The sequence below is a fragment of the Ursus americanus genome, chromosome 27 (assembly GCF_024610735.1).
Source record: "Ursus americanus isolate L20-20 chromosome 27, mUrsAme1.1.p, whole genome shotgun sequence".
NCBI classification, from domain to species: Eukaryota; Metazoa; Chordata; class Mammalia; order Carnivora; family Ursidae; genus Ursus; species Ursus americanus.
Genome location: NC_142153.1, coordinates 21386869 through 21413756, shown reverse-complemented (window position 1 = coordinate 21413756; position 26888 = coordinate 21386869). Strand labels below are relative to the sequence as shown.

General features: G+C 33.9%; 1 protein-coding gene across 2 annotated transcripts in view; it reads left to right on the top strand.

The window, feature by feature from the left end:
* TUSC3 (tumor suppressor candidate 3) overlaps positions 1-26888 on the top strand; it is a 227446-nt gene that overhangs the window by 182186 nt on the left and 18372 nt on the right. For both annotated transcript variants that reach the window (XM_045810880.2, XM_045810881.2), the window contains exon 7: positions 15026-15089. In XM_045810880.2, the coding sequence (XP_045666836.1) occupies positions 15026-15089 (64 nt within the window). The remainder of the gene's footprint in view (positions 1-15025; positions 15090-26888) is intronic.

Sequence of the window (26888 nt, the reverse complement as noted above, 5' to 3'; positions counted from 1 at the left end):
CATAATCCAAGCATGATATGATAGGCATTCACACAGAATCAGTTGTGTCAAAGTAACAGAAAAATGGCAAGTATATTCACTGGCTTTGTGATTAATGTAGGCATAGATATCAAAGTTGAAACTGAGATGAGAAGAATGCCTGTATTATTGATAGAAGCATGGAATTCTGGCAAAGAAATTAATTTGTTTGGAGAATACTGACATTATTTGAGAATATTTTAAAGTGTTAGGATGTTCGAGTGGGATATTCAAATACATATACACAACTAATAGGTAGTATGATTTGAAAATACAGACCTCACTGAGAAGGGGTCTTTCATACAATGTTTGATTGAAAAGTATGCATCATTCAAGAGAGAAAACATAAAAAGAGACTTCATGGGCAAATAATGTAACATCTCTCTTTTATAATTAAAGTACGTTTACCATTTGAGTGACCTCTGTATTTTAATAAAGTCATACAACTGAACCTGTAGATTGTTTTAAATTCCTATTTCCTTAACTGAATGTAAATGTTCTATGCTGTATTACTATAAATACTACAAAGTATTATATATTTACTATGATTTTTACTTTAACCACATTTTTACTACACATTCGTTCTATCATTTATGAATTTACAGTTTCATCTTGCACAAAAACAGAGGAAATAAGAAATGCTGTTGTTCCTTCAAAATATATCCAGGATCAGATCACTTCTTAAGTACCTGCCATCAGCTTTCTTTAGACTATCAACATTTTATGTCCGGATTACCCTGGTAACCTCTCTCTGGTCTCTTTGCTTCTGTCCTTCCTCCATTATAGTCTGTTCTCAGCATAGATCATATTACTTTTCTGCTCACACTAGACTGTAAGCTTCTGAGGCCAGGTTTATTTGTTAACTATTTTATTTCGAGTGCCTAGAAATGTACCAGTGACATGTTAGACATTCAGTAAATATTGGAATAAATATAATGACAATAATAGCGAACACATAAGGCTTACTTCATGTTATACTTTTCTAAAAGCTTTAAATATTTATAACAACCTAGTTTTATAGATGAAGAAACTTGGTTTCTCAATCAAAAGGTTGATTAAATAACATTCCCAATCCCTCAAGCTAGAATTCAAAACTAGCAACCTGACTCTGTAACCAGAGCTCCCAACCATTACAGTGTGGTGCTTCTATTAAAGATTATCGTGTTTGGTACTGCTAGAAAGTTCTTATAGAACTTCAAGTTGTGTATCAGCCTGTTATATGCAGAATACTTCTTATGTAACTGAATTCACATTGATAGCATACTGATTAAATATAAAGATGAATGTTGATAATTTATAGTCTTCAAATAGTAAGTTTAAGGAAATAGAAAGTTAAACCAAGAGTTTAATGTCTCATTTGGCAGATTAGCAGGTTCAAGCAGTAACATCCATCATTAGTTAAACCCGTTCTCAAGGCCCACAAAGCCAGGGTACTGTCAACTGTGTTATATGGGTCTAATATCTGAATCCTTATCAGTCTCATTTTCATTTCTTAGACGGGTTTCATTTATCATACTCTTATACTATATTTCATATCAAATGTCAAGAGGGAGTTCTGATGTCAATGATTTAGAGGCAGTGATTTCCCAGTTTCACTCATCAAAATGCAGTGGTCCTAGGTGTACGGAGAAAATGGATGGCACTGGACTTTAAAAGCAATTGGCAAACTTCAGAGAAAGTATCGTTATTAAGACAATACGTAGTTTCAAGGATATAAACTAAAGCTTTCTGAAGAACTAGACTAGAAAAACTGTCATAGCAGATAGTCGAGCATGATGTAATGGGACTCGACTCAGCAATATTTTGTTCATAATGCAATCAGTGAGGCAGCAACATGAATAAATACAAAGTACAAATAATGTTCAGAGGATGATTTAACAGATATGCTAAAAGATTCATTATTAAGGAATAATTGCCTGGCCACCCAGGGCATTTGTCATCTACATGAATATGCTTATGTGTATAGAATTATCAAAGAATTGTCTATCGTGTGAGTCCTAAGAGTGGAGATGTAGACATCCATTTTCATAGACACATGAAAAGGGAAATGCTAAGAATCTATGCTTCAAAAGAGTGATTCTTGTTTATTTTTTGTTTAAATGCCCTTTATAGACTTTGCTTGATAATAACATCCTTTTTTATCACCTAATAGCTTCATAGGTAACAAAAAATGATCTGTATCAGGAAAATGAATTACAGAGACATTAAATGGCTTTCTTGGGGGAAATCATTCAGTTTTTTGGCAAAACTGGAAAACTGGAATAGGGCACAGAGAAGTTCTGTTCCTAACACGTCTTAGACCAGTCACAAGTGCAAAATATTTGGTGATATAAAATGAGTGATTTAATTTTCCACACAGAATGATTTAAGCTGCATTAAGTTGTTTTTTCTGTTCTTGCATTTTGGATGACTTTTATAATAATGACTTGGGAGTATTAAACTTCCTTGACAGTTGCTTATTTTTGAGGATATAAAGAAGAAAAACTTGTACATTTTGATTAGATTTTCATATATACCTGACCTGACAGAACTATGAAAGTTGTTTTTTTTTTATAATGATTTTTTATTTTATTATGTTAGTCACCATACAGTACATCCCCGGTTTCCTATGTAAGGCTCGATGATTCATTAGTTGTGTATAACACCCAGTGCACCATGCAATATGTGCCCTCCTTACTACCCATCACCAGCCTATCCCATTCCCCACCCCCCTCCCCTCTGAGGCCCTCAGTTTGTTTCTCATAGTCCATAGAGAACTATGAAAGTTTTTGCATTGTCGATTTACATACTCTGTATATCTCACATTACAAGCTATTCAGTTGGATTTTAAAATGCTGAATATAACAACTTCTTTGGAACATTTTATTTATAAAAGGAAATTCTATGAGAATAATTATACTGTGCATTTCAAGTTTTCTTTTGTTAATGAAATTAAAACTGTAATAAGCCTAGAAAACGTGTTGTCAACAAAATATTACTAAAATTACTTAGAATGTAAGTCATAGGCTCTCTTAAATATTTGCCATACACTTGGAAAAAACAGTCTCATTATGTTATAGTTTTAGTCTCTCAACATTTTGAAAGTACAAATGAGATCTTTATCTCATTGGTCATATGACCAGTTCTGTTCGGAAAGTAAAAGACGCCTCTCCAAACATAGTTTATTACCAGTTTCTCTCACTAGTGTCTGAGGCTTAGGGTTGTTTTTCTTACCCTAGAAGTTTTCCAGCCCTGCACTCTATGTTCTCATTGGTTGCCCTTCTAGGAAGGGCCAATTATAATGAACGGCTTCACAGCATATTCTGTTTAGGATTTCCTTAGTAATGGATTGGTTGATTTTTTTTTTTTTATTCTGTTTTGTTGTTACCAGTCCTGTCCCCTTACGATATGGGAATTACCAGTCTTATTGACATTGTAAATTCAGGTAAAGCTCATAATGAGAGAGATTTCTCCACTTTACTGTCAGGGCTCACAACTTTGTGGAGAAGGGTTTAAATAGAACCAAACACACCCTTTCTCGCCTGGGGTCACGGTTATTCTAAAATTGTCAATTTCTCTCATGTCCCCAGTTAGGAGCTGCTAGCCCACCATTTGGTTCTGCCATTTCCAATACTCTCAATTTCTGCCTCTTGGTAACTTTTACCCTATGCCTTGTAGTGTTCTAGAAAATATCTCATAATACTGGACAGGACAATTGAAATTTGAATTTTCAGACTTGTGATAATATCCGTTGCTCCCCTGCTTGACAGACATCATGTGGTTTTTCTGTTGCTTAGGTCTGATTTGCAGCTAGCACTGTTTTTATATAAGGCTTGCATCCTTAGAGCTAAATGACTACATTTGAAATATTTATAAAGTATTAATATTAATATAAAATATTAATATTTATAAAAACAAAAACTCCTCCTACTAATAAGTTCTTTCTCTGGACATGTAGTTCTTTTATTATCCCCCCCCCCAAAAAAAAACCAAAACAAAACAAACAAAAAACCAAAAAACACCTTACTAGTAAGATGTTTTCTCTGACTATGTAGCAATTCTTTTATTACCTAAAGAAAATCAAACTTACTACCAAGATTTTTTTTTTCTCAATAAGTAGCCTTTCTGACAGCTTTTAAAGGATTACACATTCCCTTCTTCTTATACAGACTCTTACAAAATGTAGATGTGTAGAAATGGCTTCCAGCTCATGAACGGTGCAAAGTTCTGGTACTACCACAGACCTGTTGCATTATAATCTCCACATATGAAGTCTGAGAATTTGTTTTATTAAACAAATATCCCAGATGAATGTCATGCACACACATTTTGAGAATCACTGACTGAGGTTAACTGGTCAACCTTTGTGATCTTCAAATATCATAAGAAAAACTGAAGAAATCCTTTTTGGAATATGGCTGGGGCACGTAAAGGTTTCATACTCCACAACTGGTCATGGAATAAGTTCAACTGAAATAGAGCTTAAAGATGCCCTAAAATTTCAGTTAACAGGAAAGTGGTAACTTATTGCTAAGAGCTGACCAATGAAATACTTTGAGGCAGACAGATTTATCACTGTTTTCATGAAGAACTATTTAGGCCTATTGTAATTATTTAGTTTAAGCCAAATATTTAATGAAGTACTTAGGAATTTCAAGCCTGAGATATGTGCACCCTCTAGAGAAATCAAACACAGTGGCATTCTTTGGCACCTAGACGTAGATAATACCTATTTATATCTCTTCCTTCAGGCAAATCCAGAAGGACTCGGCCTAGCTGCTTTATGATCTGTATCACATCTGCCAGTTCATGCAGCAGCCCAGCAAAAACTGGTGCTACCTTAGGAAATTTGATGTAGGATGTTGAATAAAAAGACAGCCCCTAAGGAAAAGGCTAGAAATGTGTAACTATCAAGAAATAGAGAAATCTTTTACTAAAATGTCAGAGTGGTAAGTACTTTGGGATTTCAACTTGTTTTGTGCAGTAACAGTGGTGACCCAGGATACTTCCTTTTGCCATTAGCTAAACAGAAGCTTGTCTGCCTTCCTACTCTCTTCCTTCTCTCACACTTTGTTTTTACTAGAGACTCAATTAATTGGTTCCATTTTAAGCAAGTAACATGCAGGGGGGAAGATAATAGGATGCCTTTAAATATTTCTATTAATTTTAACACTAAATAAGATAGTGTATCTTAATAGCTTAAAAGACTCCTTTCCTGGGCATTAGAATTCCCAGAAAGAAACTGAACAGGAAATACTAAAGATTATTCCATTTTAGTGTTCTGCGTACCTTAGCACACAAAGGAGACTCAGGACAAGGATGTCATTACTGCAGTCCTACTAGCATATGTATTTTGAAATACCATCTTATTTCCTTAGAATTATATACTAAACAAATGACTCATTCTAGCATATACAAAAAATGGATCCCTCATTCCACATCGGCTTCGATCAGGAAAGCAACAGTTCTTCTACTGGCAACTCTTAAATAGCCAAGATTAATTTCAAAGACAAAAATTTAAAAGTAGTGAGGTAATTTTTTTGACTTCTTGAAAGTGCTGTCAAAGAAAATACAGCTTTTCATTCTGCTTTTTTTTATGTTGATAATAAATTGTGTTTCCTTTTTTTGCTAATGCAATATTTCTTTTGCAGAGAGTTAAGAATCTATACTAGACAATTTAGAGTCTATCACTTAAAAGATTGTCTTAAATTTTATGTGTCTGTTGTCCTTGTACTAGGACTAAGGGACTGAAAAAGGCTAACAGGATTCACATAGTTTTTGCAATATTTACAAAAAGGGGGAAAGAAAGTGGACAGAAAGGAAGTTTACATGTCATTTAAGTCAAAATACATGAAAGAATTGGACAGAAAAATTTACATAGCTGCCGAAAGATAACCCCAGCAGTGTTTCTTCTAGCAGTTGACAAGTTTTTGGTTCATTACGCAACCATGTATTTTAAAATGAAAGACGGGACCAAAAGCAGTTTTGTAGAGTTGACCTTGAACTGAGACAGATTGCTATTTGGGTTAACACTCAACAATCTCCAATCTTCACTTCATGCATTTGCCATTTTCTTGGTGAACACACCAAGAATAAACGATTTTTTAAAAATAAGTTATATATTTAAAATGATTAAAATTCAAAACTACTTTTATTTTTCTGGGGTTGGTTTAAGTACACTTTTGTGTTTTTTTTTCCCCCCAACAAGGCACTTATGCCAAAGCAGATAGATACCAATATATATTTTGTCAGTGAGTAAGGGAGAAACAACTAATTTGAATCCTATGCATTATTGTCCTCAAAAGAGTTATTTCCTGGCTTATATAGGTTAGCGAACAACTTTTTGTATTCTGCTAAATACATATGAAATACAAAGACTGGGCTTTGGAGCAAAACCAAACATTAACTATAATATTAACTATATTAACTATAATATTTGGTTTTGCTCCAAAGCCCATTGAACTGCAACAGTCTTTGTTCAGGTTCATCAGGTTATTTAGATCATGCTTTTGCTCCAAGGCAGGTAATTTTAATATCAGCTTGGAAGATTAAAAAATAATTATTCACTGACAGGGAGAATTTAACCCAGACATACTCTCCTGCTAATTGACTACCAATAGACATAGAATCAGTGGCCAGTAGTTCATCTGTGAGTCACATACCTAAGTAAAATGTTGAAATTCATTTGAATTTTGGACAACTAATGGTAATAATAATGATAACACTTATTGACTACTTACTGGGTTTTAGACCTGGTACTAAGTGTTTCATATGTATTAGCTAATTCACTTCTCACATTTTGTGTTTTTCAACTGGGAACAGTTGTTTCCAATTGAACAATTTGAGGCTTAGAGTAATTGTGCTCAAGGTCACATTTGTGGCAGATCCAGGATAGGCACTCCAACTCACGCATTTGGGTTGAAATGTATTTTACAAACTACCATACTATCCTGTTTTCTTGATATAATCAATTTTAGTGTCTTTCTTTTCAGATGAGGAAACTGAGACCCAAATGATTGAATTGACTGAGATTAACAACTTGTTTCTTAAATTGAATGGAGTTTATCAGCACTAGAAACCAAGACTCCTGACTCTAAGTACAGTGTACTTTTCATTACAGTAGCTTCCTTCTCAGACAACAAACTGTTGGTCCACACTAACCAGTTATTTTCAGAATATTTAAGTGTATAAAAGGACCCCTTAATGATTACTCAGTACCAACACAATTTTAAAACAATATTGAAAAAGCAGAGCAGAATGACAGATACCATTTTCCCAAGAATTTAGGATTAAGTTAAATGGAATGAGGTTCGTTTTATCTACTGACCTATACTATATTTAACTTAATTTCTATTTCCTTTTCTGATACTCTTCTAAAAGAGGTGGTAGAACCATTGTATTAAACAAAACATACTGATTTTTATTTTCAAGTATGTTACTTGAAATTAAGAGAAAAGTGTTATTCCTAGATATTATTTACTTCTATTATGCTATGCAAAATTCAAATTCTCTAATTTTTCTTCTTAAAATTGGTCTTTAGGTGATATTATGGTAAAGAACTTTCTGCTAAAATAATTTTTATGACCCAGTCTTTCATTTGATGTTGACTTCTATGATGTCTAAATAAGTGTTTGATGGACTGGTCAAGGGAAGAATATTTATATTTATGGTTTGTTAAAACATTTCATCTCCATGGAAAAAACAGATATGTATCGAGTATCTAAGACCATGCAGATTTCCTTCTTTGTCCGTTCATCATTTTGTAAATGTGTTGTGCTTATATACTTAGGATGAAATTTCCATTAGTTACTAATACTTCCTTTATCAGAATTGATAAAAATCAGAGAGGGAAAAGATATTAATCATGCTAAAGCTACAAAGGAATTTATTATTTGATGTTTCTTTCAAATGATTTTGAAAGTGTGTGCATTAAATACATCCTAAGACCACGTTAAAAATCAAGCACCGTAGTTCATTTTTAATTGGATTAAGTCATTGCTCTAGGTGGCCTCATAAATTAAAGATAACTATTTCTAAGGTCAATGCCCACGCCTTTGGAATGTTTGTGCTTGTATATTTCTTTATTATTGTGATTGTATTCTTGTGTTTGCTCTTACAGCTTTTAGTGTGTGCCAACAATCTTCTGTTTACTTTGGTAGACAAATAATGTTCTCACAGTTTGAATGTGTAAATCCTGAAAACATAGCTTTGTGGGGGGAGATTGTTTTCTGTTTTGTTATGCTGGGTCCTCATTGCCTAAATTAATACCTGGTACATAAAAATTGCTCCGTAAAAATTTATCAAATGAATTCTACTTTATGAAATCCTGAAGTCTTTCGGGGTATCTGGTCTTAAAGTGATTTCAGTGACTGAAGAGATGGATAAAAGTCAGATGTTAGTACAGGTTCCTGTCATTTTTAAAAAAATATCATTTAACACACTAAATCTACCTATGTAAATAAAATAATTTCTGAATGGTATTTAAGCATGCTTATCTAATGTTTAAAAGATACAAATAGTTTAGAATAGAGACTTTAAGATGATTTGTCCTGATTATTTTTGATTATGTACCACAAAGAAAGCCAGATGCTGTGTTAATTACTTACCATGATATTATCTTAATTTTTAGGACAATATTTTGAGGAATATCTTCCTAGTCTTATTAAATATGTGAAGTTAAGTGATTTGTTCAGGATAACACAGCAAGTAGCAGATTCAGGACTGTCTCCAGGCCTTTACTCTGTACTGCCTCATGTATACAAGAAGTTAAGCCCACAAGTATTATGGATCAAATACAGTGAATTAAGTCTCTAAGGACCAACTTTAGATTCTTTTTAGTCTAGCTGTATTTTTTAACTAGAGATACATAGATTCTTTGGAATTGTGATTAGAAGCAGATAATAGATTAGATTATAATATTTTTCTCACACACTTAAGAATTGAAGGATTTTGAGTAGGGTAATGATAGATTCTCATTAGTTTAGCAGGATTAATCTGGCTGACAAATAGACTTTAAGGCAGAGACAGGGGGAAGAAAGGAGGATATTGCAATAATCTAGGCAAGAGATGGTGACTGCTTAGACCAGACAATAAATCTTGGTCTTTATTGTTGAGCACTCATTTTTTGTTTTGTTTTGTTTTTTAAAGATTTATTTATTTTAGAGGGAGAGAGTATGAGCCAGGGGAGGAGCAGAGGGAGAGAAAGAAAGAAGCAGTCTCCCCACTGAGCATGGAGCCTGACTCAGTTGCACAACCCTGAGATCATGACTTGAGCTGAAATCAAGAGTTGGACACTCAACTGAGTCACCCAGGCACCCCTTGTGGGCACTTTTTCCAGTGCTTCCTGGAAGTAGTTATAACTGGTTGAATTTGGAATGGATTTTGAAAGTAGAGTCAATGGTATTTCCTGAATGGTTAGAGAGAGAGTAAGAGAAGGAGGGAGGACAGAAGAACAGACTAAGATGATTCCAAGGTTTTGGCATAAACAACTGGAAAAATTATGTTGCCAATTCTGAGATAGAATCAAAACTTTGGTTTGGACCATTAAGTTTTAGACTTTCAAGTGGAGTATATTAGTGAAAACTATTAGACTGTCAAGTAAAGATGGATATATACAAAGTCTGATGTACTGAGCTTGGAGATATAAATGTAGGGATCATCAGTATAAAAATGACAGTTATTAAGACATTGGATTAGATAAGAACACCAGGGAAGGTTGAGTATAGAGAACAGACTACAGTCGATGGAGCTCTGAGATACTCCAAAAATTATTTAGGATAAGGAGATGGAACAGCCAAGGAGCATGAGGAAGAGGAGCCAACAAAGTAGAAAAATCAAGAGTGGCATCCTAGATGCAAAAATCTTGCAACAAAGTATTAAATTAAATTCAACCATACATTAAAAGGATTAGTTACTACAGTCAAGTGGGATTTTTCCCAGGGATGCAAGGGCAGTTCAATACTCATAAATTAATCACTGTGAAACACACTTACAATAGAAAGAATGAAAACCACATGATTATCTCAGTTGATGTAGACAAGCATTTGACAAACATGTGTTCATGATAAAAACTCTCAACGAAATGAGTTTAGAGGGGATATGACTCAATAAAGGCCATATGTGGAAAATCCACAGCTGACATCATACTCAATGGTGAAAAACTGAAATCACAAGAAAGAGATGTCCCCTCTCAACACTTTTATTCAACATAGTACTGAAATCCTAGTCACGGCAGTCAGACAAGAAATAAAAGGCAGTCAGATTGGTAAGGAAAAAGTAAAACTATCACTATTTGCAGATAACATGATACTATATACGAAATATCATAAAGACTTTGCCAGAAACCTACTAGAACTGATAAACAAAGTCAGTACAGTTGCAGCATACAAAATCAATATACAGAACTCTGCTGAATTTCTATACACTAAAAATAAACTAGTAGGAAAAGAAATTAGGAAACAATCCCATTTACAATTGCACCAAAGAGAATAAAATACCTGGGAATAAATTTAACCAAGGAGGCAGAAGACCTACACTGCCAAAACTATAAAACACTGATATAAGAAATTAAAGATGACACAAACAAATGGGAAAATATACTATGTTCATGGATTGGAAGAATTAATATTAAAATGTCCGTACTACCCAAAGCAATCTACAGATTTAATGCAATTCATATCAAAATGCCAATAGTACTTTCCACAGGAATAGAAAAATAATGCTAACATTCATGTGGAACCACAAAAATCCCTTTATAGTCAAAGCAAAGTTGATAAATAAGAGCAAAGCTGGATCATAATCCCAGATTTCAAGATGTACTATAAAGCTGTAGTAATCAAAACAGTATGGTACTGGCACAAAAATAGACACATAGATCAATGGAAACAGAATAGAGAGTCCAGAAATAAGCCTATAACTATATGGTCAATTATGACAAAGAGGCAAGAATATTCAATGAGAAAAAGTCTCTTCAACAAATGGTATTGGGAAAACTGGACAGCTACATGCAAAAAATGAAACTGGACCACTTTCTTATACTATACACAAAAATATAGGCAAAATGGATTAAGGCTTAAATGTGAGATATGATACCATAAAAATCCTAGAGGATAGCAAAAGCAGTAATTTCTCTGACATTGGCAGTAGCAACATTTTTCTAGATATGTCTCCTGGGGCAAGGGAAACAAAATCAAGAATAAACTATTGAGACTTCATCAAAATAAAAAGCTTCTGCAAGCAAAAGGACTAATCAACAAAACTAAAACACAACCTACTGAGTGGGAGAAGATATTTGCATATGATATATCCAGCAAAGGGTGAGTATCCAAAAACAATTTTTTTTCTTGTATATAAGGAAAAATATATAAGGAACTTACACATCTCAGCACCCCAAAAAACAAATAATCCACTTAAAAAGAAGACACTAACAGACATTTCTTCAAAGAACACATCCAGATGGCCAACAGACACAAGAAAAGACGCTCAAAATCACTCATCACCACGGAAATGCAAATAAACACTCCAATGAAATATCACCCCACACCTGTCAGAAAGCTAAAATCAACAACACAGGAAACAAGTATTGATAAGGATGTGGAGAAAAAGGAACTCTCTTGTACTGTTGGTGGGAATGCAAACTGGTACAGCCACTGCAGGAAAGAGTATGGATATTTTTCAAAAAAGGAAAAACAGAATTACCATATGATCCAGTAATTCTTCTACTGAGTATTTACCTGAAGAATACGAAAACATTTAATTCGAAAAGATATATGCACCCCTGGGTTTACTGCATCATTATTTATAAAAGCCAAATTATGGAAGCAGCCCATGTGTCCATCAAAAGATGAAATGATAAAGAAGAGGTGGTATATATACACAATGGATTATCACTCATTTATAAAGTTAATGAAATCTTGCCATTTGCAACAACACGGTTGGACATAGATAGTATAGGGCTAGGTGAAATAAAGCCGTTAGAGAAAGACAAATACCCTATCATTTCGCTGGTATGGAATTTAAGAAACAAAACAAAGGAACAAAGGGAAAAAGAGACAAACCAAAAGACAGACTATTAACTATAGAGCACAGACCAGTGGTTACCAGAGGGAAAATGGGTGGGGGTATGGGTGAAATTGGTGAAGTGGATTAAGAATACCCTTACCATCATGAGAATGAAAAAAAGGTTAAGATGGTTAATTTTACATTACATGGTTTTTGCCACAATAAAAACATATTTGTTTGAAAAAAGAAAAAAAAAGTGGATGTGGTGTCTGTACACAGACACAGGCAGTGGAATATTACTCAGCCATAAAAAATAATGAGGGTTTTTTTTTTTTTCCAACCATGTGCAGCTATATGGATGGACCTGTAGGGTATTACGCTAATTGTAATGAGTCAGGGAAGATAAATACGTTGATTTCACATATGTGGAATCAAAAAACAAAAACAGTCTCCTAAATACAGAGAACTGGTGGCTGCCAGATTGAGGTCAGGAGGGAGATGGATGAAATAGATAAGGGAATTAAGGGGTACGAACTCTCAGGTATAAAATAATAGAGATGAAAAGCACAGCATGAGCAGTATAGTCAGTAATATTGTATTAATGTTTTATGGTGACAGATGGTGACTACACTTACTTGGTGAACTTTGAGTAATGTACAGAAATTGTCAAATTGGTGTTGTATACCTGAAGCTAATAGAACTTTGTGTGTTTCAATTATACTCCAATTTTTGTGGGGGGAAAAAAAGTGGCAGCCCAGAAGTCAGTAAAATATTACAAAAACAAGAGAGTGATCACTTGTAGCAGATTCTTCAGATAATGTAAGACTGAAATATGAACATAGTATTTGAAACATGAAACGCTATTGATGACATTCACCATAGAAGATTTTTATATAAACACAAATGTTTTGAAACCACTCATCTATACAATATCTTATGTTCGTGCTTCTCTAAATTTATTATTCTTACATAGGCAAACTACCTTGCAGTAGTTCTATAAATCTGAGCATATTATCCAGTATTGTCATATTCAAATATTTTAGTCAGTTATATAAATAGTAATTTTATTTACTTTAACAGTCAACAGTTAATTACGTGATTGCCAGATAAAGTTTTTACAAAATGTTTCCCTTAATTTTGTTTTAATAAGTTACTGTATGCCAGGAAAGACATGGACCTTGCAAGTCATCAGACCCAGGATTCAGTCCAGATTCCACCAATTACTAGTTGTGCGATCTTAAGCAAGTTAATTTCTCTAAATCTCGGTTTCCTCATTTGGAAGATAACAAGATAATAACTATTTTATGTGGTTGTTAATAAGAGACAATGGGACAGCATACAAAACATCCGGTTAGGTGTCCAGCAAATAGTATAGTGAATAAGCGCTCAGGATCTGAAATCAAACAGACCAACTTCAAGTCCAAGAATTGACAGGCACTAGATGAGCAAGTTTCTTCACCTCTTTTAAGCCTCAGTTACCTGATCTATAAAATGGCTGTAGTAAAAATACCTTTCTTGCAGGTTCATTAGAATTAAATGAGGTACTGTGTGTAAAAGTTTTAACTGTCCTCCACAAAATAAGTGCTTGACAAATGGTAGCTATCATTATTAGTACTCAGTAGGCTTGTATTTATTATCCTTGCTGTTACATTTAGAATAGTAAAGACTTTGTTTCTTAGTTTTGAGGGTCTTAGTTTCTAATTAGACTTGAAAGGATGCCAAACATAGCTTGTGGTGTTTGTATTTGCTTTGCTGTTTTGTGTTTTGTTTTTGTTTTTTTCTAATTTCACTGCTGTCATTTCATTAGTAATGTTAAAATCCTTAAATGATCAGCTGGCAGCTAAGGTATGATTTTCAAAGCTATGCTTATGTTCATATAAGTATATTTAAATGGATAGAGTCAAAAGAAAACAGCTGCCCTATGACTTACTGATATTAGAGATGGAAACAAAGACCGTTTAGGTCAAAGTAGAAAAAACAGCCTTTAATGAAAATACCAAGACACAATTTATGACAAAACACAGAAGACTTTATATACTTCACGAAGATCACAGAAATCACCTAATTCAGGTCCTGATTTTTTATAGGCGAAGGGATATTGAGTTTCGGAAAAATTTGGTGTCATGTCCAAGATCAAGGCCAAGAAGGAATAATTTTCTGATTCCTAGTTACTCTTCATAAGAGCATAGTTTAGGTATGCTTTCATCTGTATTTATTGTCAAAAATAAAAACAAAAGATTTTGAGAGGACCAAGTGATAAGTATGCTTTAAATGTGATGTAAAATTGAGGACATTGATTTATATTATAGATGTTATTTTTTTCTCCAAACTTTTTTTTGATAATCAGAAAACCTAGAAGAGGATTTGTATTTAAAGCAACTGCATAGCAGTTAATTTTCATAAGACCTTAACAGCAGAAATAATGGGAGTCAGTTTTTTAAGCAGTAGAATATCCTAGATGGAGATTTGTGTCGTATTTTCTGTAATTAATTGGCATCAACTATTAATAGTTCTTACTAGGTATGGAAAACTGTACATTTCTCAGTGTGGTAAAACAGTTTTAATTTTTTTTTTAAGGCCAATTGCTCTAATGGAATGAATTTATAAAGCTATCTTCTTATTTTAAAACTCTGATAATGTGGAAAAGAGCAATTTAATATTTGGTCATTTGTTTCCTTAAACATAAACTTAGTTGCTCTAATTTGTATCTTACATCTTATAGTAACTGTGGAATAATCATTACATTGTATGCTTGTGTTTGTGGTGAACCTTTTAACGAGTTATATTAAATTTTCTTTTGATATTGCTTTCTACAAATTACAGTAATATCAACCAACATATTCATTTGTTATTTCTAGTTAATTATGTTAGGCAAAAGAATTATAAATAGGAGTTCAGATTTTTCTATTATTTCCCTTCACGGTATAAAATTTAAAATACCAAAAAAAAAGAAAAAAAAGAAAAAAACTTACAAAAAGATCTGCTTTTCTCTAGATTGTGATTTTTGCTTCTTTGTCTTGTTTTGTAGAGCTACATTCACGGAAGCAGCCAAGCTCAATTCGTGGCAGAGTCACACATTATTCTGGTACTAAGTATCCTTTAAAATACTGATGGATTGAAAAGGACGAAAGTTGCATGCTATCAGACTGACTTTTTTTATGACAATTATTAAGATTTTAAAAAGACATTAAATTTTAAACTTTACTATGTTACTTTCTAGTTCCTATGCTAATTATTTCTATTTAATTTTGTTTTTATTCTGAGTCATTAACAGACTATATAATTTTCTCTTTTTTTTTTACTGACTGTTGAATTGCCAAGTATAGTTTTTGCTCTGCATTGTTTATCTTTGGCTTAAATCTTTCTGTGGAGTTTTGTGTGGTTTTACCCTATAGGATCCTAACAGGGAGAAAAAAGTGTCCTAAAATATAAAAAGCAGAATTTTAAAATACTATCTATCTTACTACTGGTTCCCTTAAACATTATGGTAAGTCAGAAGAGGGAGATTTAAGATGGTTAACATGTCTTTTTGGAACATAAATGTTATGAATCAGATAAGGGAGTACAGTATGGTTTGATGGTAGAAGGGTAAAGACAGAATAGGAAAGAGGTAAGATTAAAGTGTCTAATTAAAACCAAACTCTGAATACTCTCAGAATGAAATAAGGTTACTCTTTGAGTAAACAACTGTATCTTGGGGGAGCACTAATGTTTGTGTGTCTTGAGAAATATTTGAAGGTTAAATTTATAATGTTGAACATATTGAGTCATCATCAGGATTTAAAGTGTGCCTATAGAATTGTTTATAAAATTTGATTACTTTCCTGGTTACTAAAATTCATATTCAGCTGAAGTAATCTAGACCAGATTTTCAGTATTTTATACAGTCAGAGCTATTTAAACCTTTAAGGAATCTTAGAACTCATGTAGGTCCAAATCTCATTTTATAGGTAGGAAAACTTAAAACCCACAAATTTAATTGACTTGCTTTAAGTTGAAGGAAGAACTAGAATTCACTTTTCTTTTTCATGGTCTATTAAGTTTTATATACGTTATACGTCTGTGATACAGGATTTCATGAATAAATGTCAATCATGCCATCTTGAAGTTTTTAATTTTAATCTGGAAGGAAACAACGATCTTTAATATCATTAAAGTTTTTTTGTATTTCTCTACCTTTAACAGTGCATTTTTAATTCACTGTATGTATTTCTACCTTCAGCTTTTTAAGTAATCTATTTTATTTGCATAATATGTTCTGGACAGTGCGTCAGGTGTTGGTATAGACTGAGTCTTCTATTGATTGTAGTGGTGGAGGAAAGGGGCAGGGGTGCTTAAAGCACTTCCAATTCTCAAGAAGCTTACAAACCTCTTCATTTATAAAATCAGAATTAGCAAAGTAACCACATGGCATTTCCGTGTGAAGTAAATGAGATAGCACACAAAAACATCAAGTACTCACTACAGGCTGTTTTGGGTTTTTTCCCCCCTTTTCTTTTTCCATCAGTTCTGCATTTGTATTTCTTCCACCCTTTACACGTACTTGTGTGCATATGTGCAGTTGTGCATATCTTCAGCCCATTTCTTGCTTGCATGTATTTAATTACCTGTGTGCTTTCTTAAGAAGCTACTAGTACGAGTATGTTTTTGCTGCAGTTTGTTTCATAGATTAAAATTGGAAATATCAGTATTTGAATTAGCATTTTCAAGCTTAGTGATCTTGATCAGTAAGTGCTACGTGTCTCTTTTCTAACTTTAATATGGTAAGAGATTCATATTTTATGCACATCAGAGGCTCCGTGGTGACAAAATGACATATTTCCAAATCTATGTATTGGAACATCTCCTTCCCCTTATTGGAAAATAAAGGAAGACCATCTTTACTCTTTACTTATCTCTCCATTATATAAATGTACTTATGAAGCAAAATACATTTGTGTTGAAGCACACTGGTAGGAAAAAAAAACTATTACAGGTAATATTTCAACTTCTATTTATATACTGTAGGCTTTTATTTTCTTTTCTATCCTATTTCAGTCCATGATACGGCATTTTAGCCGTGTACGTTATTCAAAGCAGCTAGTCTATGAAACGCATCAGGAGTACCTAGCAAAAAGCTATGTTGAGACCATCATTGTATGGCAGGAATTCTCCAGGGGTTCATTTCATGGCTCATTGACATCAAGCTGAGATTTACAATGCAAAGAAATTTCACAAGCAATACGAAGTCTTCCATGTAGATTTTTAACAGTAATACAGAGCAGATTTAAAAGTACTTATTCTCTTTATGCTACCAATAGGTTACTAACTGTTGCTTTATTCTCCTGGTTTGTTTGTTGTACAGATAACTGTGAAAGAGAAAATGTCTTTTAAAATGGTGGACTCATTAAAATTATTGGTGAAAGTTAAAAAGTAACCAAAGTAATAATTTCTGATTTTACTTTCACTTGGCAGAGTCTACTGATCTTTTTAAAACTTACCATGTATTTTTTTTTGTAATTTGCATGTGTATTTTTTCATTTATACAAAAAAACAAAACAAAACAAAAACACATGTAAATTCCAGATGGTCACTTTTTCTTTATCTGAAGAGAATATGCCTGCTTTTTGCTTTTCTCCTTCTGATTTAGTAAGCCAAATCATTAGATGCAATTGCTGTAAGCAAAATTTTGTTGGAAAAAACTTAAGAACAGATGGAGTCATTTGATGTCATAGGTTATAGATTCGTATTTACTAAAAATAAGATTTTTCTCTGTTAGTAGTGTTTTATTCTCTCAGTACCTTGTTTAGGAAAAAAAAGAAACAGTCCTAAGTAGTTCATGAGAGAAAGCTATATGAAAAAGAAGAAATATCACAACATTTTAATATGGAATATGTAAAGAAAGAATAACTTATGTAATCCTTTTATTTTTTCCAGTAAAAATTCATTGCTACTTATTTTTCATTCAGTTATGTTTCAGTACCTGATGCAAACATAAGATATTTGCTGTTTACAATAAGGTAGACTGATAGAAAAATAATTGTAATTTAGTGTGATAAATGTTATAACGAATGCTTGGAAGTGCAAAAGAAGGAGCAACTCACTGCCTAGAGAACTTGCACTGACTTTCATCTGGTTTTGATACAGTGGAAAAAGGAGTTTCCCAGACAGAAAATGAATGAGAATATTCTAGAAGGTCTGGCAGATACAAAAACATAAAATGAGAGAGAATATTCACAAATGCTGAAGAGAAGATTGATGAACATTTACTTTAGATGGATAATGAAAATCTTCCCATACTTTGCTAAGAAATTTGAGCCTTATCTGAATTCACCAAGATGTGGTCTATATGCGCTGGTAGAAACAGGATACATGAGTTCTAGGACTGGCTTTACTGTTTTAAAACTCTGATCTATCCCTTCGTTCTCCACATCTGTCAAGTTCTAGGGCCTCAAGATGATGACATGAGATAAACATCTTTTGGAAGTAAAAGTGCTTATATAAAAGACAAAGGGTACATTAGCAATAATTTTAAAGTATTTATACACACACACTTACAAAGATCACATTTGCTTTTCCTATGAGAAATATATTTGTTTTCCATTTATTATTAATGAATATTATTTTACTTTGCATATGTTTCTAATCTGTGATAGCAAATGTTTTAGTATGTTATATCCAAGGAAAAACATACTACATAAAAAAAGTAATGATGGATGCAAATTGAAGATAATTTTAGATTTAGATCTCTGTAAGTCTTGCATAATATGCTAACATTTTTTTTTTGACATCTGTTCTCATTTATCTTTAAATTGACAATCCTCTTTCTCTTCAGAGGAGCAACAGTAAACTTAACATCACGTACAAATGAGAATGGATCATAATATAGTGCAAATGTATTTGTTAGTAGTTCAGCAGGATGCTTAGTGCCTCTGAGTGCTGTATATAATTTATACAAATAGCAGCTTCTGTTTTATGTGGGATTATGTCAATATTTTGACTTTTTAAGCGGTAAAAGGTTATTGACAGATTCAGCAGAGAAACTCAGGTGTGCACAGTAGTAAGTATATATTGCTATGACATTACTCAATACAAATGTGAAAGTAATACATGAAGTAGACTGGGTGTGTGTGTGTGTGTGTGTGTGTGTGTGTAAGCATAGGCATTAGCAAATTCAGAACAATAGAAAAAGTCTCAGAAACGTATTCATCCACTATATAGTTCCATCTCTTATTCTAATGTTGGGACTTTTTCAATAAGACACAGCCATAATGGCTACACTCACAATTTAATGGCAGAAAATCAGCTGTTATTCCAGAGTTAAACATAGAAACTCAAATCTGTGCTGAGTCATTCAACCCTCTACTCAGCAAAGGAAGCCCTACTCATCAAGTCTGACAGATGATCATCTAGCTTTTACCTCTTTCTTAATACTTTACCTAAAACTTATGTTACAGATGTGATTTTTTTCCCCAAGTCTTATTAGGCCCTTTTTTAACCAAAACTTTTTTTCATTGATATATTGGAACTCAAGTTAGATAAGTTAAATAATAATTCTCAACACTCAAAGGCCTGAATTTAAAAAGGTATCTTTAAATAAAAGAGAGGGAAAGTTGGCTAGTTCAAAGCCATTTTAGTTTAATTCATACATCTTAATTACAACTATCAAGTTTAAAGTAGGTTCACAGCTTATTTTTTGGTAAAGCCTAGAAAACTCAGGTTTGCAGGAAATATTCTGAAGATCAGATCACACTTGTTTCTTGACCCTACTGCTTTTGAATAGAGTATTTTACCTTGGGGTTATACACAACCATATAACTAGTCATTCCTTTGCTTTAAAAGTCTTTGGGGTTGTATGCATTGTATTTACTAAGTTCTCGCATTTATTTTCAAGTAAATAAAACTAACTTCCTCTCAGATATAACAGTTTATAGTGCCTTTGGCGCTGCCTTGGATCCTCTGTAACCGTAGTTGACAAACTAGGACCAATGAGTGCCAAATCCAGTCTACTATTCAGGTAAATAAACTTCTGCTGGAACATAGACACACCTATTCATTTCTGTGTTGTCTGTGATTACTTTGCACTCCAACAGCAGAGTTGAGTAGTAGCCGTACATCATACAACTTGCACAGACCAAAGTATTTATAGTTGAACCTTGAAAAGCGTGTTAGGAGTGCTGACCCCTCCACACACACAGTTAGAAATCCACATAATACTTTTTACTCCTCAAAAATTTATTAATAGCCTACTGTTACGTGGAAGTCTTACTGATAACATAATCAGTACATATTTTGTCATGTTATATGTATTATATACTTACTACAAATTGTATGTATTATATACTTCTTAAGAATAAAGCTAAAGCAAAGCAAATATTAAAATCATAAAGAGAAAGTACATTTATAATACTATACTACAGTAACAAAAAAAAATTGCATACGAGTGGACCTGAGCAGTTCAAACCCGTGTTTTTCAAGGTCAACTGTACTTTCTAGGCCTTTACAGAAAAACTTTGCGAACTACTGCTCTGTAGGATGTGGTAAAGAAAGCAAAACCCCACAACCTTATTACCTCAAGATCGTTGCTGTTAACTTTATTATCTTTCCTTGCATTTCCAGCTATTTTGTTCCTTTACTCCTCTCATCATTTTACTATAACCCTGTGATATCATCCTACCTCATTTCTTTTATGGTTTTTTGATTGGCAACTGTCACTAGTTTTGTGGCTTTGTATAAATTATTCAGACCTCTCTGCTTCATTTTCCTTATTTGGAAACTGAGGAAGAGGATATCTGTGTCAAAGAATTGAATGGCAATGGATGAGATGATGAACAAAAATTTCCTGCCTTTTTGGGGGCGAACATTGTAGTGGCAGGAGAAAGGCAGTAAATTAAAAAAAAAAAAAAAGTGAAATGTTTTTCAAAAGCAGTGTTACAGAGAAAAAACAAGAAAACAGTTTTTTCCTAGAGGAGGCTTTTCTGATAAGATGTCATTTGAGCAGAAACTAAAAGGGAAATGAGGTATGTGGATATTTGGGACAAGAGCATTAAGCAGGGGAATATCAAGTACAAAGATGCGAAGGCAGAGAGACTGCGGTCTTGTTGGAAGAATAGCTAGCAGGACAAGAATAAGAGCAAACAAGGGCAGACAGGTATACGCTGGGGATCAGGGTGCAAATCATGTATGGCCTAGAGGCCATTTTGAATGACATGAAAAGCTTACATTACCTGACTTAAAAATACTGAGGATATTTTTAAGATTTAAGGGTACGAATTTCATAAGCGAGAAACAACCACAAAATTCATAGGGAAAGATAAATAATTTGCCACATTAAAATGACAACTCTGCATAACAAAGCAACTTAAAGAATGAGCCTCAGCATCATGACAATATGAGTTGTTCCTTTTGTCTTTTTGATTTACAAGTACTTGGACATCCGTAACCAAACAAAAGTACCTCTGCTCAATACACCAGGACACCCCTCTGTACCTCCTGTGGTGGGTGAATAAAATCTCAGAGAGGGCTGGATCCAAAAGGAGTTTGTGAGCCTGCCCCATACCCACTTGCTGCCATCAGAAAAGGTAATGTGGAGAGTGAAAAACTGGTACACCCACCAGAGAGGAAATATTTTGGGGATCCAACCAGCCTGATGGGAGAAACTGGCAAACAGGGCAGAGAAAAAAAGAGTAAAACACACCAAGTTGCCTTTCTGTCCCAGGGCAACACTGCCACCTGCTAGGCTTGGAGGGTGGCGAGCTACGGCAGCAACATCTCCTGCAGAAGAGGTGGAAAAGGAAAGTGGAGAGGGACAGATGGCCTGGGAGTACAGGCTGCAGGGACTAGCAACACCCAGCTCTCTGAGGGGGGACCTCATGACTCAGGGGAGGAAGAGTAAAGAGTAAAGACAAGAACATCAGAGGGTCTTAAAAGTGTTTCCTGCATTAGGCTCCAAGATTTCAGCAGGTCAGCCTGTGAACCTCTGGGATTTCTGCACTGGAGGATCCTCTTACCGGCCCAAGGGTACTCCCAAAGCACCAGGTGCTAAGCCCATACCTACTCAGAATCTGCCACCAGGTTTTTTTGGTGTTTTTTTTTTTTTAAATAAAAAGCAAAACAAACAAACAAACAAACACCAGTTCTTTTTAAGCCCTGCCCCTAAGGGTAGCAGTGAAAGCCAGCGCCAGTAAGAAAGCCCAAAAACTTGTGCTGTAGCACCACCTTCTGGAAAACAAGATAAAGGTTTCTAATTGCCAGCCTGTTGAACTGTAACAAAGAAAACAAGAAAGGCCTGTGCTACTTCAAATGGGACAGCAGAGGCATATTTCATGAGACACTGTGAAAAATCACAGTAATATGATATCACAAAAAGGGTAATTCTCCAGCAACTGAACTTCAACGCATGGAATATTGTAATCTAACTGATAATTCAAAATTTCTTCATAAGAATGAAGAAATTTAATTAGCTTCAAGAAAACTCCGGCAATTCAGCGAACTCAGGAATAAAATTAATGAACAGAAGGAGTTCTTTATACAGAGATTTAAATTTTTAAAAAAGAACGAAACAAATTCTGGAGCTGAGAAACTTAATAAATGAGATAAAGAATACATTAGAAAGCATACAAAATAGGGCATATCAGGTAGAAGAAAAAATAAGCAAGTTGGGGAATAGGAATTTAGAAATGACTCAGTTGGAAGAAGAGGGAACTAATATTTTTTAAAAGTTAAGAAATCCTTAAGAGTTATTGCTCTGTCAGACAAGCAAATATCACAATAATTGGTATACCAGAAGGAGAAGAGAGGGCGAAGGAGGCAGAGTTTATTTAAAGTATTAATAGCTGAGAACTTCCGAAACCTGGGAAAGAAACTAGACATGTAAGTCTACTAAGTTAGGGGACCACCTTATTATCTCAATGCAAAAAGATCTCCAAGAAACTGTTGAAAATCAATTATAAAGAAATAATCTTAAAGGCAGCCAAGGAAAAAGGAAAATAACCTAGAAAGGAACCCCCATTAAGGTATCAATGGATTTCTCAGCAGAAACTCTATAGGCCAGGAGAGAGTAGAACGACACATCCAAAGTATTGAAAGATTAAAATTACCAGTCAAGAATACTTTATCTCATAAAATTGTCCTTCAAATATGAATGAGAAATAAAGGCTGAAGAAATTCAACACCACCAGACCTGTCTTGTAAATAATTCTGAAAGGAGTTTTTCAAATTGAAATAAAAAGATGCTAATTAGAGACACAGAAAAAAAATGAAAGTCCACAAACCTCTGATAAAGGTGATAGAACTGTAACTTTTTATTAGAATAATGTGTTAACCACTTAATATAAAGTTTAAAGGAAAGAATATTAAAAATAATTATAGCTACTGCAATTTGTTAATGAATTCACAACATAAGATATTTTGGACATCAAAAACAAAAAGGTGAGGAGTGAAAGGGTAGAACTTTATTGGTAAACCAAGAAAAAAAGGTTGGTTTTTTTTCCCCCTGCTGATAGCAGCTTATCGAAGATGCTTTATCTAAGCTTCATGATAACCACAGGTTAAAAATCTAGAGACAGGAAACCGAAAAATGGGGGAGGACATAGGGGGGAGACTGAACAAATTACTATGGAAAACCACAAATTTACAATGAAACGGGGGAAAAGAAACACTGGAGATACAAACATCCAGAAGACAAAAGATAAGATGGCAGTATTAAATCCTTATATATCACTAATCATGCTAAATGTAAATGGATAGAAATCACCAATCAGAAGGGGCACAGACTAGCCGAATGGATTTTTTAAAAAGCAAGACCCAAATATATGCTGCCTGTAGGAGACATTTCAGCTCTAAACATACATGTGGGCTCAATATAAAGAAATGGAAGAGAATATTCTAAGCAAGTGTAAACCAAAAGAAAGTGGGATTAGCTATACTTAGATTGGGCAAAACAGACTTCAAGCCAAAAATGTTAACAAAAGACAAAGTAGGTCATTATATAATGATAAAGGGGTCAGTACATCAAGAAGACATAACAAATGTAAATATATATGCACCCAACATATCAGAGCAGCAAAATATGTTCATCAAATAATAACAGATCTCAATAGAGAAATAGAACACAATGCAGTAAGAGTAGGGAATTTCAGTAACCCAGTGTCAGCAATTTCTAGAACTATCCGGATAGAATCAGACCACACTTTAGAACAAATGGATGTAGGACATTCCATCCAATAGCATAAAACACATTCTCTTGTCAAGTGCATATGGAACATTCTCCAGGATAAATGATTTGGTAAGACCCACAGCACATATTAGCAAATTTAAGAAGACTGTAATCATACCAACCATCCTTTCTGACCACAATGGTATAAACCTATAAATCAGTAAGAGGAAATCTACAAATATGTAGAAACTAAACAGTGTATCTCTAAACAACCAATAGGTCAAAAAGAAATTTAAAAAAATATAAAAAATATCTTCAAACAAATGAAAATGGAAATACAACATACCAAACGGGATACAACAATAGCAGTTCTGGGAGGTAAGTTTTATAGCAATAAATGCATATATTGAAAAATCATAATCTCAAGTAAACCTAACTTTACACCTCAAAGAACTAAAGAAAGGACAACAAATTAAGCCCAAAGTTAACAGAAGAAAGGAAAGGAGTACAAAGTAGAACTAAATGAAATAAAGACCAGAAAATCAATAGAATGGACAGATGACACTAAGAGCTGATTCTTTAAAAAGATACAAAATTGACAAACCTTTAGCTAAACCAAGAAAAAAAGAAGACTCAAAATTAGAAGTAAAATGGAGATATTAGAACTGATACTTCAGAAATATGTAGGATCATAACAGATTTCTATGAATAATTATATGCCAAAAATTACATCATTTAGAAGAAATGAATACATTCCTAGAAACACAATTTGCCAACAGTGAATCAGGAAGAAATAGAAAATATGAACAGATCAAATATGAGTAAAAATATTCTATCTGTGATCAAAAACCTCCCAACACAGAAAACCCCAGAACCAAGTGGCTTCACTGGAGAAGTGTACCTAACACTTAAATAAGAATTAACACCAATCCTTCTCAATTCCACCAAAAAATTGAGGAATACAGGACACTTCCAAATTCATTCTATGAGGCCAGCATTACACCGTTACTAAAACTGAATAAGGACACGACAACAAAACTATAGACTAATATCCCTGGTGGCTACAAACACAAAAATTTGTCAACAGACTATCAGTAAACCAAATTCAAGAACACTTAAAAAGAATTATATACCGTAACCGAGTGGGACTTAAAAAGAATTATACACCGTAACCTAGAATTCAAGAATGGTTTGACATGCAAATCAATAAATGTAATACATAATATCAATGAAATGAAAGATAGAAATCACATGTTCATCTCAATAGATGCAGAAAAAGATTTGACAAAATGCAACATCCTTTTGTGATAAAGAAATCCTTAATGGGTTAGGTATAGTCAGAACATCCTCAGCATAATGAAAGCCATATACAAGAAACCCATAGCTGACCTTGTATTTTTTTTAAAGATTTTGTTTGAGAGAGAGAGCATGCGCACGTGCGCGCAGAAGTTTGGGGAGGGAGAGGCAGAGGGAGAAGAAACTCCCTGCTGAGCAGGGAGCCCGATATGGGACTCGATCCCAGGACCCTGAGATCATGACCTGAGCTGAAGGCAGACACCTAACCGACTAAGCCACCCAAGTGCCCCGCTAATATTGTATTCAGTGGAGAAAAAATTGAAAGCTTTTCCTCTAAGATCAGGAACAAGACAAGGATGCCCACTCTCACCACTCTACTGGAAGTCCTAGCTAGAGCAATCGACACAAAGAAATAGAAGGCATCTAAATTGGAAAGAAAGAAGTAATCTGTTGCTACTTGCAGATGATACGAGGTTATATATATCTATATCAGTATCAATAGAGAGAATCCCAGACTCTGAACCAAAAAACTGTTGAAACTAATCAACAATTTCTGTAAAGTTGCAGGATACAAAATCAACTTGCAGAAATGAGTTGCATTTCTTTACACTAATGATGAAACATCTGAAAAAGAAAAAAGAAAACCATCCAATTTATAATATCAAAATAAAAAAAATCTTAAGAATAAATTTAACCAAGGACATGAAAAATCTGTACACCAAAACTACAAGACTTTGCTGAAAGAAATCAAAACACAAATGTAAATACATTCTATGTTCATGGATCCAAAGACTATTGTTAAAATGTCTATACTTCCCAAAGCTATCTAAAGATTCAATGCAATCCTCATCAAAATGTAAAGGCATTCTTTACAGAAATAGGAGAAACAATCCTAAAATTTGTATTGAACCATAAAAGGCTCCAAACAGCTAAAGCAGTCCTAAGGTAAAAGAACAAAGCCATAGGTATTACACGTCCAGATTTCAAACAATTCGTCAAAACTATAGTAATAAAAACAGTATTGTACTGGCACAAAAACAGACCCAGAGACCAAGGAAATCAAATAGCCCAAAGTTAAACTCCTGCATATACAATCTAGTATTTGACAAGGAATCCAAGAACACTCAGTGGGGAAAATATGCTCTCTTCAACAAGCAGTGTTGAGAAAATGGATAAGCACATGCAGAAGAATGAAATTGGACCCCTATCTTGTGTCACTCACAAAAGTGAACCGAAATGACTTAAACATAAGATCTAGTACTATAAAACTCATAGGAGAAAACACAAGGAAGCAGCTCATTGACACTGTTCTCGATGGCAATGAGTTTTTGGATATGTCACCGAAAACATGACAACAAAAGAAAAAAAAAATGGGACTACACCAAATTAAAGGCTCTGCAAAGCCAAAGAAACAACAACATGAAAAGGCAACCTACAGAATGCAAGAAAATTTTTGCCA